At 41.2% G+C, this 17,979-nt stretch overlaps 1 protein-coding gene across 6 annotated transcripts in view; it reads right to left on the reverse strand.

Annotated features, from left to right (window-relative positions):
* Nucleotides 1–17,979, reverse strand: part of SNX25 (sorting nexin 25) — a 133,080-nt gene that overhangs the window by 33,655 nt on the left and 81,446 nt on the right. For 3 of the 6 annotated variants that reach the window (XM_064585682.1, XM_064585684.1, XM_064585685.1), the window contains 2 exons: nucleotides 16,378–16,449; nucleotides 9,986–10,167 (listed from right to left, as the gene is read on the reverse strand). In XM_064585682.1, the coding sequence (XP_064441752.1) occupies nucleotides 9,986–10,167; nucleotides 16,378–16,449 (254 nt within the window). The remainder of the gene's footprint in view (nucleotides 1–9,985; nucleotides 10,168–16,377; nucleotides 16,450–17,979) is intronic. The other 3 variants (XM_064585683.1, XM_064585687.1, XM_064585686.1) reach the window with 1 other exon arrangement.

Genomic DNA, 17,979 nt, shown 5'->3' on the forward strand with positions numbered 1-17,979 from the left:
TCTCTAGTTTCAAAACATCCACAATTTACTCATGAGGCTATCTCCAGTATACTAATGAGAATATGTAGAATTAGGATCTTGGGAATGATGTTTTTATCCTAAAAGAAGAGATTACAATTGGATTTTTCCTACATCTATATCATCACTAAACACACTCCCATAATAATCAATGCCAGTAATAATATTTAGTGAGTGCTCATATACCATGTGGTGTACGTATCCCATTATGTGCATTATTTAATGGTCGCCACCCAAAGGATACATACAATTATCCTGATTTTACAAATGGAGTACAAAGAAGCGCACTTGTCCAAAGTCAATCTCAGTAGATATAGGATTGAGAGCCAGGCTTTCCGACTCTAGCACAGCTTCTTAACCATAATTAAACAGTTCCTCTCCTTAAGAAATTACCTGATTTGTGTGTGTAGCAAACTACAAATAGTATGGAATTCAAGAAGGAAAGACGAATTTAGGAAAGATGCTCTCCAAGAATTCCAGCAGAAACAGAAACTCAGAGAATCTTCATATTCAAGTGCAGAGTCCTGCCTGAGCTACACTCGATGGTGTTCATTCTGGACGGGTCTTGGGTCAAATATAAATTGATATGAAAACTGATCTTAGACAGTGGGTTGGAAGATGGGGGTGGTGGTGTAGGAGGATCACAGGCTCACCTTGTCCCACATACAAAACTAGATAACTTTCAAATCATCCTAAATGCCCCAGAAACTGACCTGAAGGCTGGCAGAACAAACTTCATAACTAAAGGTAGAGAATAAGTCACCCAGAAGGTAGGAAGTGTGGACATGCGGCTTGGGAGAGAAATGGATCCCTGTGCTGTGATGAGGAAGAAGCCAGGGTCACAGACAAGGATGAATGACAGGGGAGAGTGGGGGAAAACAAATCCCCACAGTAACTGGCTTAGAAAGTAAGAGGGGCCAAATTTCGTGACTTCTGGCAACCAGTGGGGCTTGAAGCCTGTAATTCTAAAGGTCAGTGGACTGGGCTGGGATAGAGCCTGGAGGGGGCTGTGCTGCTCTCAGAGAGAAGGCCAGCAAACAACCTGCAGACATACAGAATGGAAACAGAGATCTGAAGAGCACCCGGGGCACATAGTGGGGAGGTTATTCACTCATTTCGGAGTGTATCCCAGAGAGGCAGTGTTCATGGAGAGACCACTCTGGGAACAAAGGAACTGGCCATATATATGCATCTCCCTCCCCCACCCCTCAGCATAAGTGCAGGGCCACCTGCAGGAACCAGCACTATTCCCACACTCACTACCTAACCTGCTTATACCAAGCACCCCTCAACCCTGTGCTGCAGCGGAACTGCCCCTCCCAGTCATGCTTGCCTCAGTCCCAGCATGGCAGGGCCCCTTCCCCAGAAGACCAGCCCAAACCCCTGCTCACACCATGTGCCCCGACTCAACAGTTTTGTAGTTCTGTTGGCAGTGGTGACAGGTCTCACTTCACAAGCAGTCTGAGCACACCTGGTTAAAAGGTACCACATTCAGGGCAGGGACCAAACACTGCCCACAACAGGCAAAGAGAGCCTCTCCAGATAACTGGCCTGAAGGATAAAGCAGCCAGGACAAAACAGCAGAACACATACACCATACACTGGAGACACTCCCAGAAGCACCGGATCTTGGGGAACAAGGGAGACTACATGGCAGGGCACTATAGGACCTCTTCTTCAGAAGGCCATTACCCTCAAGAACAGGAGATATAGCTGACTTTCCTAAAAGAGAGAAACAGGCAGAGATGTAGACAAAATGAGAAGACAGAAATTTATCCCAAAGAGGGCGCCTGGGTGGCTCAGTCAGTTAAGCATCTACCTTCAGCTCAGGTCATGATCTCAGGGTCCTGGGATTGAGCACCACATCAGGCTCCCTGCTCAGCAGGGAGTCTGCTCTCTCCTTCTGCCCCTCCCCTGGCACTCACTCACATGCACTCTCTCTCTCTAAATAAATAAAATCTTTAAAAAAAAAAAAAAAGAAATTTATCCCAAATGAAAGAACAGGAACAGGACAAGGTCACAGCCAGAGAGCTAAGTGAAACAGGTATCAGTAACATGTTTTATGGAGTATTTAAAGCAATGATCATAAGGATACTCACTGGACTTGAGAAAAGGTGGAAGACATGAGTGTCTTATATGTCTTACACAGAGATAAGGAATAATAAGCAGAGATAAAGGGCTCAAAAAACAAAATGAGAAACATGCTTGAAAGAATGAACAGCAGGCTGGAAGAAGCAGAGGAACAAATTAATGACCTAGAAGACAGAGTAATGGAAAGTAATCAAGGTGAACAAAAGAGGGAAAAAAGAATATGCAAAAAGAGAATAGGGAACTCAGTAACTCCATCAAATGTAGTAACATTTGTATTACAGGAGTCCCAGAAGAAGAAGAAAGAGAAAAAGGGGCAGAAAATTTATGTGAAGAAATAATACCTGAAAACTTCCTGAATGTGGGGAAGGAAACAGATATCCAGATCGAGGAGGCACAGAGAACCTCCAACAAAATCAACAAAAGCAGATCCACACCAAGACATATTGTAATTAAATTGGCAAAACACATGATAATGAACAAAGTTTAAAAGCAGTAAGACAAAAGACCAATAACCCCATGAGGCTATTGGGATTTTTCAGCAGAAACTTTCCAAGCCAGAAAGGCATGGCATGATATATTCAAAGTGCTGAACAGGAAAAATCTGCAGCCAAGAATACTCTATCCAGCAAGGCTATCATTCAGAATAGGAGAGATGAGTTTCCCAGACAAACAAAAACTAAAGGAGTTCATGACCACTAAGCCAGCTCTGCAAGAAATATTAAAAGGCAAACTTTGAATAGAAAGGAGAGACCAAAAATGACAGTAGATAGGTAGGAAACACCAAAGCAGTAAAAATGAGTATTTCAGTATAAAATCAGTCAAGGAACTCACAAAAGGATGTAAAACATGATAAAGAACATGAGGAGGAGAGAAATAAAGAATGGGTACAACTTAAATGACCATGAATTTAATACAGACTACTATATGCAGAAGAGGTTATATACAAACCTAATGGTAACCATATATCAAAACCCACTAATAAATATGCAAAGAATAAAGGAAAGAAATCCAAATATATCACTAAGGAAAATGAGAAACATGAAAGAGAGAAAGACAAGACCAGAGAAAATCTTCAGAAACAACCACAAAAGAAATAAAATGACAACAAATATGTATATCAATAATTACTTTGAATGTAAATGGACTACACACTCCAATCAAAAGACATACTGTGACAGAATGGATAAAAAAACAAGACCCATCCATATGCTGCCTACATGAGACTCATTTTAGACCTAAAGACACCTGCAGATTGAGGGGTGCTTGGGTGGCTCAGCCAGTTGAACATCCAACTCTTGATTTCAGCTCAGGCCTTGATCTCAGGGTCATGAGTTCAAGCCCCACAATGGGATCCACACTGCACATGGAGCCTACTTAAAAAAAAAAAAAAAAAAAATGACACGTGCAGATTGAAAGTGAGGAGACAGAGAATATCTATCATGAAAACAGATGTCAAAAGAAATCTGGAGTAGCAATACTTATATCAGACAAACTAGACTTTAAAACAAAGACTGTAACAAGAGACAAAGAAGGACACTATATAATAAATAATAAAGGGGACAACCCAACAAGAAGATACAACAATTGTAAATATTTAATGCACCCAAATGGAAGCACCCAAATATATAAAACAGTTAATAACAAACATAAAGGACTAATTGATGATAATACAGTAATAGTAGGGGACTTTAACTCCCTCTTTATATCAATGGACAGGTCATCCAATCATAAAATCAACAGGGAAACAATGGCTTTGATGACACATTGGACCAGGTGGATTTAATAGATATATTCAGAACATTTCATCCTAAACCAGCAGAATACACATTCTTTTCAGGAGCACATAGAACATTCTCCAGAACAGATCAGATATTAGGCCTCAAAACAAGTCTCAATAAATTCAAAAAAAGATCCAAGTTATATCCTGCATCTTTTCTGACTACAATGCTATGCTAAACGCTACTGCTAAAACTAGAAATCAACCAAAGAAAAAATCTGTAAAGACCAAAATTACATGGAGGTTAAATAACATGCTACTAAACAATGGATGAGTCAACCAGGAAGTCAAAGAAGAAATAAGAAAAATATATAGAAATAAATGAAAATAAAACACAACAGCTCAAAACCTTGGGATGCAGCAAAAGCAGTTCTAAGAGGAAATATATAGCAATACAGGCCTACCTCAAAAAGCAAGAAAAATCTCAAATAAACAACGTAACCTTACACCTAAAGAACCTAGAAAAAGAACAACAAATGAAACCTAAACCCAGAAGAAGGAAATAAGACTAGAGCAGAAATAAATGATATAGAATCTAAAACAAAAACAAAATAAACACCAAATAACAAACAAAACCAATGGAATAGATTAATAAAACCAGGACCTGGTTCTTTGAAAAAAAATTAACAAAATTGACAAATCTCTAGCTAGACTTAACAAGAAAAAAAGAGAAAGGACTCAAAATCACAAATGAGAGAGGAGAAATAACAGCCAATACCACAGAAATACAAATAATTACAAGGAATATTATGAAAAAATATGTGCCAACAAATTGGACAACATAGAAGAAATGGATAAATTCCTAGAAACATATAAACTACCAAAACTGAAACAGGAAGAATTAGAAAATTTGAACACCAGCAAAGAGATTGAATCAGTAATCAAAAAACTCCCAAAAAAACAAAAGTCCAAGGCCTGATGGTTTCACAGGTGAATTCTACCAAACATTTAAAGAAGAGTTAATACCTATTCTTCTCAAACTATTCCAAAAAAATAGAAAAGGAAGGAAAACTTCCAAATTCATTCTATGAGGACAGCATTATTCTGACACCAAAATCAGATAAAGACACCACTAAAAAGGAGAGCCGTAGGCCAATATCCCTGATGAACACAGATGGAAAAATGCTCAACAAAATTCTAGCTAAATGAATTCAACAATACATTAAAAAAAAATCATCCACCACGATCAAATGGGATTTCTTCCTGGGTTGAAAGGGTGGTTCAATATTCACCCAAAAAACACCCAAAACCCAAAAAACAAATAATCTAATTAAAAAATGGACAGAAGACATGGAGAGATATTTCTCCAAAGAAGACATCCAGATGGCCAACAGACACATGAAAAGATGCTCATCACTTATCATCAGGGAAATGCAAAACAAAACTACTACATCACCTCACACCTGTCAAATTGGCTAAAAACAAAAACACAAGAAACAACAGGTGTTCGTGAGGATGTGGAGAAAAAGGAAGCCTAGTGCACTGCTGGTAGGAGAGCTAACTGTGGAAAACAGTTTGGAGGTTGCTCAGAAAGTTAAAAACAGAATTACCTTAGAATCCAATAATTGCACTACTGGGTATTTACCCAAAGAATACAAGAACACTAATTCAAAGGGATACATGCACCCCGATGTTTATAGCAGCATTATTTACAATAGCCAACATATGGAAGCAGCCCAAGTAGCCACTGACTGATGAATGGGTAAAGAAGTAGCGCACGCATGCGCGCGCGCGCGCGCGCGCGTGTGTGTCGCATGAGTGCACACACACATGCTTGAGTGTATAATGGAATATTATTCAGCCATAAAAAAAAGTGAAATCTTGCCATTTGCAAGGACGTGGATGGTACTAGAGAGTATTATGCTAAATGAAATGTCAGTCAGAGAAAGACAAATATCATACGATTTTATTCCTATGTGGAAAACAAGTGAGCAATGGGAAGGAAAAAAAGAGAGAGAGAGAAACCAAGAAACAGAAAACTGACGGCTACCAGAGGGAAAGGAGATGCAGGAATGGGTTAAATAGTTGATGAGCACTGGGTGATGTGTGGAATCATTGAATCACTATATTGTGCACCTGAAACTAATATAACACTATATGTTAATTAACTGGAATTAAAATAAAAACTTATATGTGGTTAAGGGGAAAAATAAAGGGGGGGAAATTGGAGGGGGAGATGAACCATGAGAGACTATGGACCCTGAGAAACAAACTGAGGGTTCTAGAGGGGAGGGGGTTGGGGAGATGGGTTAGCCTGGTGATGGGTATTAAAGAGGGCACGTATTCAGTGGAGCACTGGGTGTTATATGCAAACAATGAATCATGGAACACTACATCAAAAACTAATGATGTAATGTATGGCAATTAACATAAAAAAAAAAGATTGATCTTATCTATGTCTTGAATGTTTAACAGATTTCACCAGTGAAATAATCTGAGCCTGAAGTTCTCTTTGTGGGACGGTTTTAAATTATAAATTCATTTTATTTAATACATCTAAGGCTACTCAGATTTTCTATTTCTTTTTGAGTCAGTTTTGGTAATTTGTATTTCCAAAGGAATTTGTCTGTTTTATTTAAATTGTGAAATTTATTGACTTCAAATTGTTCATAATACTCCTTTGTTCTCCTTCTAATGCATGGAGGATCTATAGTGATGCCCCCTCTCTCATTCCTAATAATGGTAATTTGTGCCTTCTCTCCTCCTTTTGTCAATCTAACTAGACTGTATAATAGATCTTTTCAAAGAACTATCTTTTGCTTTCATTGATTTTTCTCTACTGTTTTTCTGTTCTCTATTTCATTGATTTCTGTTGTTATACTATTTCCTCCCTTCTAGTTATTTTAGTTTTCATTTGTAGGTTCTTAAGGAGGAAGATCCCTGATTTTAAACCTTACTTCTTTTTTAACATAAACATTAAAAAGTGGTTCCTTCTCAGACACCTGGGTGGTTCAGTCAAACGTCTGCCTTCAGCTCAGATCAGGATCCCAGGCTCCTGGGATCGAGCCCCGGCATCAGGCTCCTCACTCAGTGGTCAGCCTGCTTCTCCCTCTCCCTCTGCCCTTCCCCTCTCCCCCCACTCATGCTTGCTCTGTCTCTCTCTCTCTCAAATAAAAAATCTTAAAAAAAAAAGTGTTTCCTTCTAAGTAGTCTTTGCTGTATCCCACAAATATTAAGATGTTGTACATTCATTTTCATTCCCTTCAAACTAGTTTCTAATTTCCCTTATAATTTCTTGACTCAAGCCTTATTTAGATATACTGTTTAATTTAAAAATATTTGAGAATTTTCCAGATCTACTGTTGAGTTCCAATTCCATTTGGTCAGAGAACATAATCTGTATAATTTTAAACCTTTTAAATGTGTTGGGATTTGTCTTATTGCCCAGCAATATAGTCTTTCTTGGTGAATGTTCAATGTACACTTGAGAAGAACGTGTATTCTGTTGGTACTAGGTGGAATGTTCTAGAAATGTCCGTTCCCATTGGTTATTACTGTTGTTCACATCTTCTGTATCCTGATTTTTTGTTTATTTCTTCTATCAATTACTGAGAGAGAGGTGTTAACATTTCCAATTATAACTGTGGATCTTTTTTTCTCCTTTCAGTTCTGTCAGTTTTTGCTTCATGTTTTGTTTTGTTTTTTTGAGAGAGAGAGAGCACAGTGAGTGGGGAGGGGGTACAGAGGGGAGAAGAGAATCTTAAGCAGGCTCCAAGCCCAGCATGGAACCCAACTCAGGGCTCACTCTCACGACCCTGAGATCATGACCTGAGCTGAAATCAAGAGTCAGACGCTTAACCGACTGAGCCACCCAGGTGCCCTGCTTCATGTATTTTAAAGATCTCGTTGATTGCATACATATTTAGGATTATCATGCCTTCTTGATGAATTTACCCCTTCATCATAATGAAATGTTCTTCATCCCTGGTTATATTCCTTGTTCTGGTGTCTATTTCATCTGATGTTAATATTAACTACTTTAGATTTCTTATGCTTCGTGTTTACATAAGCATGCCTTTTCCCCTCCTTTCACTTACAACCAATCTGTTCCTTAATATTTAGTTTCTTATAGAGAGCATATAATTCCTTCTTTTTATTTACTTAATCTCTTTTCTTTAAATTGGGGGATTCACCTAATTTTGAAGACTAGGTTCTGAAATAAAGTTGGGTGGTGATTTTTCTGGATCAAATATGATTAGGTTATAGCAAAACTCCTCTACCCATTTATGGCCCCAAACTAACCAAAATCTTATCTTTCGACTAGCAAACCATCATAAACATTAGAATTCTGTAATATTATCTGAGGCTTTCAGCCTGAAGCCTAACGGAAATAATTTTACTGAGGTTACACTGTTGCAACAGCAATAGGTTGCTCCTTTCCTAAATACGTGAAGAAATAAGTCAAAAGGGAGCTAAAACCAGATTAAGTCTACTTCTAGTAAATACTGCCAGATAACATGTACTGAATTCACATTCAGTTCTGAAATGATCTTCTTTTATGTTTCTCAAGGTTTTCTTCTACCATAAGATCTAAAACCACATCATCTTTTGACTAGGTAGCAAGCCATCAGATGCGTCTTCTAGGTATATATCTCTCATCTCTATTGGATCACTTACCTTTCTATTTTATAATTACATAGGACTCTTTAAGAGCAGGGACTCCATCTTATTCCTTTTGTATTCTAGTACCTTGCACTGTAACTGAGAGATTGTAGACCCTCAATAAATGTCTGTTGAATGAATGAATGAATGAATACATGGGACACAAGAAGAGAACTTTTTCTGTGACAAATGTGGCTGGAAATCTATTTAAGAGTCCAGAGGCTGAGGAGAAAGGGGAAGAAGGACAATATTCGACCTGCCAAATCCACTCTCTCTCCAACATTCACCAAAAGGTAAAATTTTTCACTTTGGACCACAAAGCCAAAATTGCAGAAAGGTGTATTTGCTAAGAGCAAAATAAACAGATCTCCAGTGGTAAGGAGAGACCCTTCTATAAAACAAGAGCTCCTTGGGGCTGCATTCATGCCACTTGTCCAAGATGTTGCAGAAGAACAACTCTGGCTTGTGTTAGAGTTGGTCCAAGGTCAAGCATAAACTATCCTGAAGAGGCTCTAATGGAGACTGGGCCACAAATAAGAAAAAAGGTCAAAGTTCATCTCTGGAATGAGGAGGAAGGGAAAAGTTACAGATAGGCATCTGAAGTCAAACCAAGAACTGAATGAGAAAAGATCAAGAGACTAAAAATCCAAACAAGCGAGGTTAGAGGCCGTAGCCAAAGTCAAATTATACTAATGGTAGCCTCTTTGTGGCTAAGTGCCATCTTAAAAAAGAGAAGTTTGGAGACTGCCTTGAAGTCCTGTTCCCAAGTGGTACAAACAAGCTCCTCAATCCTTCTGCTGTTTCCTTCAATCCTAGCATTCCCTGGGTCTTGGAAGACAAGCTTGGGTCCTTGAGAGTAAGAACAGATACTGAGGTAGGGCTAGGACACTTTCCTAAGCTCCATGATTTGAGGACCCCATATCAGACAGTCCAAAGGTTTGTTGTAAAAACAGTTGCTGACATATTATGGCTCAGTGAGAAAGCACTCAGATTGTGAAGCAACTAGATCTGGGTTTTTATCTAGTTCTGCCTCTTCCCACCTGGGCTTAGGTAATTTACTTAAACCAACTTTGTTTCTTCACCTGTAAAATGGGAAAGACCGAGAAATTCAAATTTCACTGAATTGTGATAAGAGCTAAGTAAAATAACTTACAAGATACCTTCTATTCCATAGGTGGTTAGTTCTATCCACCTGGTAGTGGGTAACTCGATTGGGCCATTGTAAGTGTAAGTGTGTGCCTCAGGGTTTGTGGATTGGGAAAAAACACATGGGCACATACACACACATATACTCCGTGCCTACCTATCTTACCTATTACCATTCACAGAAGTCAAGGACACCAAGTAATACAGCTCTTTGTGAGCAAACATGTGAGTCTCTGTTCTGGAACATATGTCTTATGTTAAATACCAAAAAGTTAAAAGATTGGATGGGAGATTACATGAGTGTTTATAACTAACACGAAATGGTCAAAACAAGAAACCACAAAGTTCTACCTTCTGGCTTTGAGGCCCTTCTCCCTCATCCAAGGCCCCCTCGTCTTGCTGGTCATAGGCAGGGCCTCCCAGGATTCGGATTCTCTTCTCACACTGCTTCTTTGCCACAGTCAGTTGGTTAATGTACCTTTTCATATTCCTGGCCCTTAGGAGATCAGCTTTCATTGCAGCAGTTTCTTTACCTTGAATGGGATGGATGGACAGGACCCAGTCAGAGGACAAGGTACAAAAAGGGGAACGTTAACAACTCTGAACGAGACTGGTGTCTGACATGGTACATTTTGAACAGTGGGTACTAAAGAAGAGAATTCATGCTAAACACACACACATACACATATATATACCCTCAAATAGAAGTACCATTAATTTCTAAATACACCACTGAAAAATCCTACTCGGGTATAAAACATTTTTTTAAAAAACCTCATCTGTACACATAAACTCACAATCGATGTGCATATGTACATGTGTATTTAAATATATGTATGTATCATGTGTGCAGAGTCATTCCTAAGCATGCAGTGAGTGCTCACTGTGTGTCAGGCACTGGCTAGTAGGCATTTGGGACTCAAGACCAATTGTTAAATCTCATGGAACTTAAAGCCTAGCAAGGCAGAAATCCAAAGACAACAGGAGCAATTATGAGCATATATGGGCTACAAAGAAAATGCGCAGGTATCTTTGAGCTGCTTGACCAGTGCTTCTGATCCAGGTTTCCCTGAGCAAATTACACTCAAATGAAATGAAGAAGGAGTGGAATGTGGCACCCAGAGAGAGCAGCAAGTGTGAAAGTGAAAGCTGTGAGGCAGGAAGGAGAGAGCCTGGGAGGACCTGGAAGAACCAGTGCAGCAGATGCAAGGGGGAGATAGTGATCCAAAGTAAATATGGCGGAGGCAGGAGCCAAGAGACACAAAGCTGTTTAGTCCATAGGAACAACTTCGGTCTTTAGCTCAACAGCACTGGGCAGTTTCTAATGGGTTTTAAGCAGGAGTATGTGATAAATGGGTTTGTGTTTTTAAAGATTATACAGGAATGGTAAAAAAAAAAATAACTGGAAGGCAAAGACTGCAAGAAGAGAAACCAGTTGAAGACCACTGCAGTAACCCAGGAGGCAGATGCCTAAACCAGGGTCACAGCAAGGGCAGGAAAGGGGACTAGAAGGATCTGAGAGTGATTTATAAAGAGAACTAACAGGACCCTATGATTGACCAGACAGGGGAGAGGGTAGGTGGCTGAAGAAAGTAAAGAAAACAGAGGTATCAAAGATGCTCCCAAGTTTCTGCCATGAGCAGCCATGGAGGTGGTGGGGCCAATTATGAACCAGGGAACATTATAGAAAAAACAGGTTTATGAAAGATCTTAAATTCAACTGTGGACAATGTGACAGATGATATTTGCCAAAGGTGCTCACAAGATCTCTCATCTCACCTGCTCTTTTTGTCAATGTTACTGTGACAATCTCCCTCTGAGAAGGAGGGTATGTGTTCCGTTTTCCCAAACACAGGTGGGTTTGTGATTACAGAGGAAGTGAACCCATGGCTTCTTTTTTTTTTAAGATTTTATTTTTATTTATTTGACAGAGAGAGACACAGTGAGAGAGGGAACACAAACGGGGAGTGGGAGAGGGAGAAGCAGACTCCCCGCCGAGCAGGGAGCCCGATGCGGGACTCGATCCCGGGACTCCAGGATCATGACCTGAGCCGAAGGCAGTCGCTTAACCAACTGAGCCACCCAGGCGCCCCATGAACCCATGACTTCTAAAGCTAGATCGTAAAAGGCCACACACTTGGAGCCCTGAGCCAGCCACCTGGTAAATCGTCCACCAGCCAGGAGGCCTCTGTGCTTTGAGGAGGCCAAAGCAGTCATTGGAGAGATCTACATGGAGAGGTCCCCCAGACCACAGCCCTGGCAGGACCTCAGCTCACATCCAGCACCAACTTGGCACCATGAACATACACCATCTTGAAGGTGAGGCATCCAGCCACGGTCAAGGAGAGAAGAGTCATCCCTGCCAAACCTGCTCAGACTGCCAATTTGTGTACAAAAGAAAGGACTATTGTTTAAGACACTGCATTTTGGGGTGGTTTTGTTACACAGCAAAAGAACAGGCAAACTGAGTTTAAGGGCATTTGGCTACCTGAGCAGAGATACAAGGTGTGGAGTTGAGAAGTATTCAGCAGTCGATGGTAACTCAAGTCACAGGAGTAGGTGAGACAACCCAGGAGGAGATAAAATGGTCCCAGTACAGAATCTAAGTAAACCCTACATTTAATAGAAAGAAGAAGCAGAGCTAGCAAAGGAGATGGTGAAGGAGAGACAGAAGGAGAATGTGAGTGTGTGGTTTACAGAGAAGCCAAAGAAGGAATTTCAGCAACACGGGAAAAACAGTATCTCGTGTGTGCTATGCACAGCCTCCCAGCTGGTCCCATGCTGTCCCCTTCGTCTCCCCTTCAGTCTTTGTGAGCACGGCAGCCAAGGCTAACCTGTTTAGCCTATCAACCCGATCACATCATTCCCCTGCTCAGAACCCTCCCCCATGCCCCCATTTCTCCCGCAGTGAAAGGCAAGGCTCTTTCAGGGGGACAGAGGCCCTACACACTCCAGACTCATCCTCTCTGACTCCGCACACACGTAACCACACCGGTTTCCTTATGGGCTCTTGTTTTTGTTTTTTTTTTTTAAGATTTTATGTATCTATTTGACAGAGAGAGACACAGCGAGAGCAGGAACACAAGCAGGGGGAGTGGGAGAGGGAGAAGCAGGCTTCCCGCGGAGCAGGGAGCCCGATGCGGGGCTCAATCCCAGGACCCTGGGATCATGACCTGAGCCGAAGGCAGACGCTTAACGACTGAGCCACCCAGGCGCCCCTCTTGCCTTTTTTAAATAACAGCTTTATTGAGATACACTTCACAGACTATACGATTCTCCTTATTTAAAGTGTACAATTTAACTTCTTTTAGTATATTTACAGACTGTGCAGCCGTCACCACAATCACTTATTTAGAAAATTTTCATCACCCTCGGAAGAAGCCAGGTACCCATTAGCAGTCACCCAACCCTCTCAGCCCTGGGCATTTTTATGGGGCTTTCTCTATGGATTTGCCTATTCTGGACATTTCATATAATACGTGGTCTTTGGTGACGAGCTTCCTGAACACACTGGGTGGTTCCCTGCTCAGGGCTTTTTCATGCCTTCCCTCAGTGAGGCCCTTTCATCCACCCCTGGATCTGCAGGGCTCACTTCCTCACCTCCCTCAGATCCTCAGTTCAGGTCTCGGGGGAGCCCTCCCTAGGTACCCTATTTCTAACTGCAACCCCCAGCCTACAACACTGCCTTTCTCCCTCTCTGCTTTACTTTCTCCACCTATAACCACACTTATATTCGACTTACTTATCCTGTAAGTAGGTCCTCATCAAGGTCGGCATTTTGCTTATTTATACACTCTTGTATCTCCAGCACCTTTAACAGTGCCTGGCAACACAGTGGAAACTCATTAAATATTTGTTGAAATGGATGAATGAGCTGTGTCAAGTATTCCTGAGCGGTAACAACCATAGAGTGAACATTTCGCTAAGTGCTTATTATGTTTCAGGTATTGTGCTTCTCTAAACTTGGGCTCTGAAGGAGAGAAACAGAGTATCTTTACCTCCCATTCTTCATTCTACGGCAACAATATGGTTTCTATCCCTTCTCCCCACCGAATCTGCCATTGCCAATCACTAGCGACATCCATGTTAAATACAGCGGAGAGTTTTCATTAGCGTCTGGAATTAGACTTAAATTTGAATTCTGGCTGTGCCACTTAGGAGTTATATGGTCTTAGCAAGAATTTTTTTTTTTAAGATTTAATTCAAAAACATTTATAATGGTATGTTTCCTTATGTTAGCATTATACAATTTCAAGTAAAAACAAAAAACTTACACAATATTAATTTCTAAAAATGACTAAATATTTAGTCATTTCCTTGTGGAGAATGGACACGCTTTGCATACACAACATGGAGGCAGGATTGGGATTGAGGGAAAGGCTTTTTTTTTTTTTTTTAATGGGAGAGAGATGAGCTGGTTTTAATGCTGATGAGAAGGAATCAGTTAAGATAGAAAGAGAAGTGACAGATGGGGAGAGGCATCCAGAAGACAGGTAAATGGACCAGCTTTGGAAAAAGGCCACCTCCTCCACCACAGTAACACAGAAGGCAGAAGAGAAGGGATACATACAAAGCAAGTTTGAAGACTGGTGGTTGGAAGCTGGGGCGGTTCCCCTCATATGGTCTCCGTTTCCTTGAAGTAGTGAGTAAGGTTATCTGCTTACAGGGAGATAAGTAAAAAGGGCAATTGTTCAGAGGCCTGCAGAAAGTGGAAAAGTGGGAAATCCTCTATGGAACGCAGAAGAGCAGGCTCATTTCAGAAACAATGAGATTGTTTCAGGCAATGTTCAGGGACTAGGTGACCACTAGAAAAATATAAATATACCTAGGCAGGTAGATCACACCTTCTGAAGGTGAGTTCTAATGTGCTCAGTTTAGATCGGAACTACCCATATTTTTTTTTTTTTAAAGATTTTATTTATTTATTTGAGACAGAGAGAATGAGAGACAGAGAGCATGAGAGGGAGGAGGGTCAGAGGGAGAAGCAGACTCCCTGCCGAGCAGGGAGCCCGATGCGGGACTCGATCCCGGGACTCCAGGATCATGACCTGAGCCGAAGGCAGTTGCCCAACCAACTGAGCCACCCAGGCGCGCCGGAACTACCCATATTAAAGAAGGGAGTCTGGGTTCTGCTTCTTGGTACCCCTCCAACTGTTTTATAGAACACTTTGTAATGTTTTACAGAACTCTGCCGGAGACCTCCAGTCCCTAGGATGGTCATTACCTCTCTCGACCCACTTAGTCAGTTTGTGCAGATGCCTAAAACAGTACCTATGCAAGCTGAACAAACTACTGAGACAACTTCGGTGAGTACCACAAAACATTTGATCTTTCAGAAGCAGCTCTTTTCTGTACATAGCACAAGGGTAATAGGTAGACTTCAGGTCAACAGATGGCTTTGTTCCAGAGGGTCTGTCAGATATTACAGGATGACTTTTCTGTATGTGCGCTGAAGAGATGCTTTCATTTGACTTTCAACTTGTCCTATGCTTGGCTGATAGGCCCAGACCAAGGAGCTCATTAACTCAATGTTAATAATAATAATGAGGATAATCTCAAAAGGAAAAAATAGTAATTCAGAGACCCCTTAGTGGGAGATAAAGGTAAATGTAAGTCTGCTTCCAAATCAGTCTAGCACAAACTAGGATGCTTTCTGTGTGTACCAAAACAAACACACGTTTGGAACAGCTAATTTTTCAGAAAAAATATTTTCATTTTTAAAACGTACATCTTTAAAATCTAAATTTTACACATTTTTTTCTAAAGATTTTATTTATTTATTTGACAGAGCACAAGCAGGGGGAGCGGCAGGCAGAGAAGCAGGCTCTCCCAAGGAGCCCGATGTGGGGCTTGATCCCAGGACCCTGGGACCATGACCTGAGCTGAAGGCAGATGCTTAACGACTGAGCCACCCAGGCATCCCTATTTTATGCATATTTAAAATACCCTAAAGTTTGGGAACAAAATAATTGCCTTTTATAAAATAAATCTAGGCCACAGTTTTAATTTGGGGTTAAAATAGGCTAGTAAAGAGACATATATAGGAAGAAATTGACACACATTTATCAACAACCAAATTCTTCTCTTAAGAAAGCATAAAAACCTTTCTAAAAGCACAAAAACTAGAAGCAAATTCCAAAAGGACGGAAGAAAGAGAATAAACCTTCATCTAAAACCCAGCTGCAGGGCTGAGAAGAATATTCTCGTGTTCTACTTGAATGTCGCCTGCTCACGTGAATACAATGCCATTGTCTGATCACAAAGCTTGTTGCTAACGAATCTGACAGCAGCTTGTTGCTTAGGCAATTCTGTTTATTTTTGCCTCAGAAAACTAATACCACGTTCAGTGCTAAATGAGTAACATGGAACTCATGCAGCCCGTGTGTGTGTCGTGCCAAAATCCTTGTAAATCCAACGATGTAGATGAATATGCTCTGTGACCTGAAAACCCATTCAGTCAGGAAGTATTCATGCCACGAAAAGTATAGGCCAGTGGGCATGTGACAACACACTGTGGCCCAGCTCAAGCCAGATTCACATGGCTGGCTCTCTGTCGAGCGTTAGGGAACACTGCATTGTTACAAGCCGGTGAATCACACAACTGTTTGACCTAGCTTTAAAAAGAAGCCAAGAAGATAAACAGTGGCAGGTGAAACACTGAATGGCAGTGGCTCTTGAAACTGGTGCCAAGATGAACACACAAGTGATAGAATATTCTAAAGCAATGAATTATAAATATTTACTGTTCTTCCTTCTGAATAGTCCAGATTCTACCGAGGCCACAACAAAAGGAAATGGTGCATTGGGTTCCTCTGCTGAAAAAAGAAATTCAGATTAGACATTGGGTGAATGCTTTTGGCTATGAAGACCTTGCAGGAGACCTATGGACAACATCGGGCACTGCTTTTTGCTTTAAACTTTCTGCCCACAATACAGTTCTTCTTCAAGCAAGTGAAGTGTCTATCAGTAAAGTACAAACACCAGGGAGAACTGTTAGGTACGACTTCTAATGAAGCAAAGGAGAGTGAAGTCACTTACAGTGTAAACTAAGGACTCCAGAAACAGCACAAGTGTAAGTGGATTAACATGGCACTACTTTCTTTTTCAGGTCCTAGAAAATGTCACAAGCAGAGTATTTTTTCTTTTCTCATAGCACGCTACCAAATCCCAAGACATCTCCTGACGGCAACACTCTCGGCAGGCTGACTGGGGGAGTCGATGGGTAACAGAGCAGGGGTTCTCATCAGCAACACTACTGACGTTTTGGGCTGGACAAATTTTTCTCGTGGGGGCCGTCCTGTGCATTGCGGGATGCTGAGCAGCATTCCTGGCCTCTACCACTAGATGCCAGCAGCATACTTTCCCCCAGATGGGACACCCAAAAAGGTCTCTGGACACTGTCAAATGCCCCAAGCACCCTGGGGGGCCCAAACTGTGCCCTGCACTCCCACCCCACCGAGAAGTACAAACTCTGTGACAGTTAAGGAGACAGGGCTGCATGCACACTTGCCCCCTTCCCCTGACTCCCCAACATGTGGCTTTCCTCCCCAGGATGCACAGGCCTGTTCTTGCCCGGTCCCCCACCTCCCCACCCCCTCCACACCCCACCCAGGCCCTCGAGGTAAGGAATTAAAGGAGTTCCTCACCGGAAAATACTGGGCCTCCATTCCTCAACTCGTGTCCATAGTGACAAACTAACAATCCTTTGAATCTTTCTTGTTCATGTAAATAGAAGTTTTAATAAACCCTCTTGAGAGAAGGAGTCAAGGAACGGGTATGTATTTACCTAGGGACTAGTCAACTTTCAAAATGAAAAATGGTGCTCCACTTTTTAACACGAAACTAACAGCAATTCTCAGTAGTTACTAATCATCACAAATTTCTTCAAAATTATCTGAAAATCACCTCAGAAGTTGCCCAGGAACTAAAATATATATACATTTATCTTACTTTTCAACTTGAGGCCAGTATGTTCTTTTTCAAAAAGAACACCTGGGATTTTCTTACCACATCAAACACCTGAGTTTCAGTATAAAGTGTCACTCCACTTTAGCAGAACGCATACTTGAGGAATAAGCAGAACACGGCGGGAGCTGATGGCGGAAGCTCTCATGTTATAATGGAGAAGAGTACAGAGAGCTGGTAGTCTGACCTGGCCCAGTCTGGTCAGGTATGCTTACAGTACACCTTTTCTTCCTTCCTTTAAATGTCTCAAGTACTCAAACTCCCTGCACTTCCTTTGGTTTAAAGCCCCCCAACATGCCTGCAATACATTTTTAAAGTAATAATGTATCAACTAAATCCACACAATAGCTAGGAGAGTCCTGCTCCCAAACAGGAACCAT

This window comes from Mirounga angustirostris, unplaced genomic scaffold (genome assembly GCF_029215605.1).
Source record: "Mirounga angustirostris isolate CCGP_5_RB_7025 unplaced genomic scaffold, mMirAng1.0.hap1 SCAF_2, whole genome shotgun sequence".
NCBI lineage: Eukaryota > Metazoa > Chordata > Mammalia > Carnivora > Phocidae > Mirounga > Mirounga angustirostris.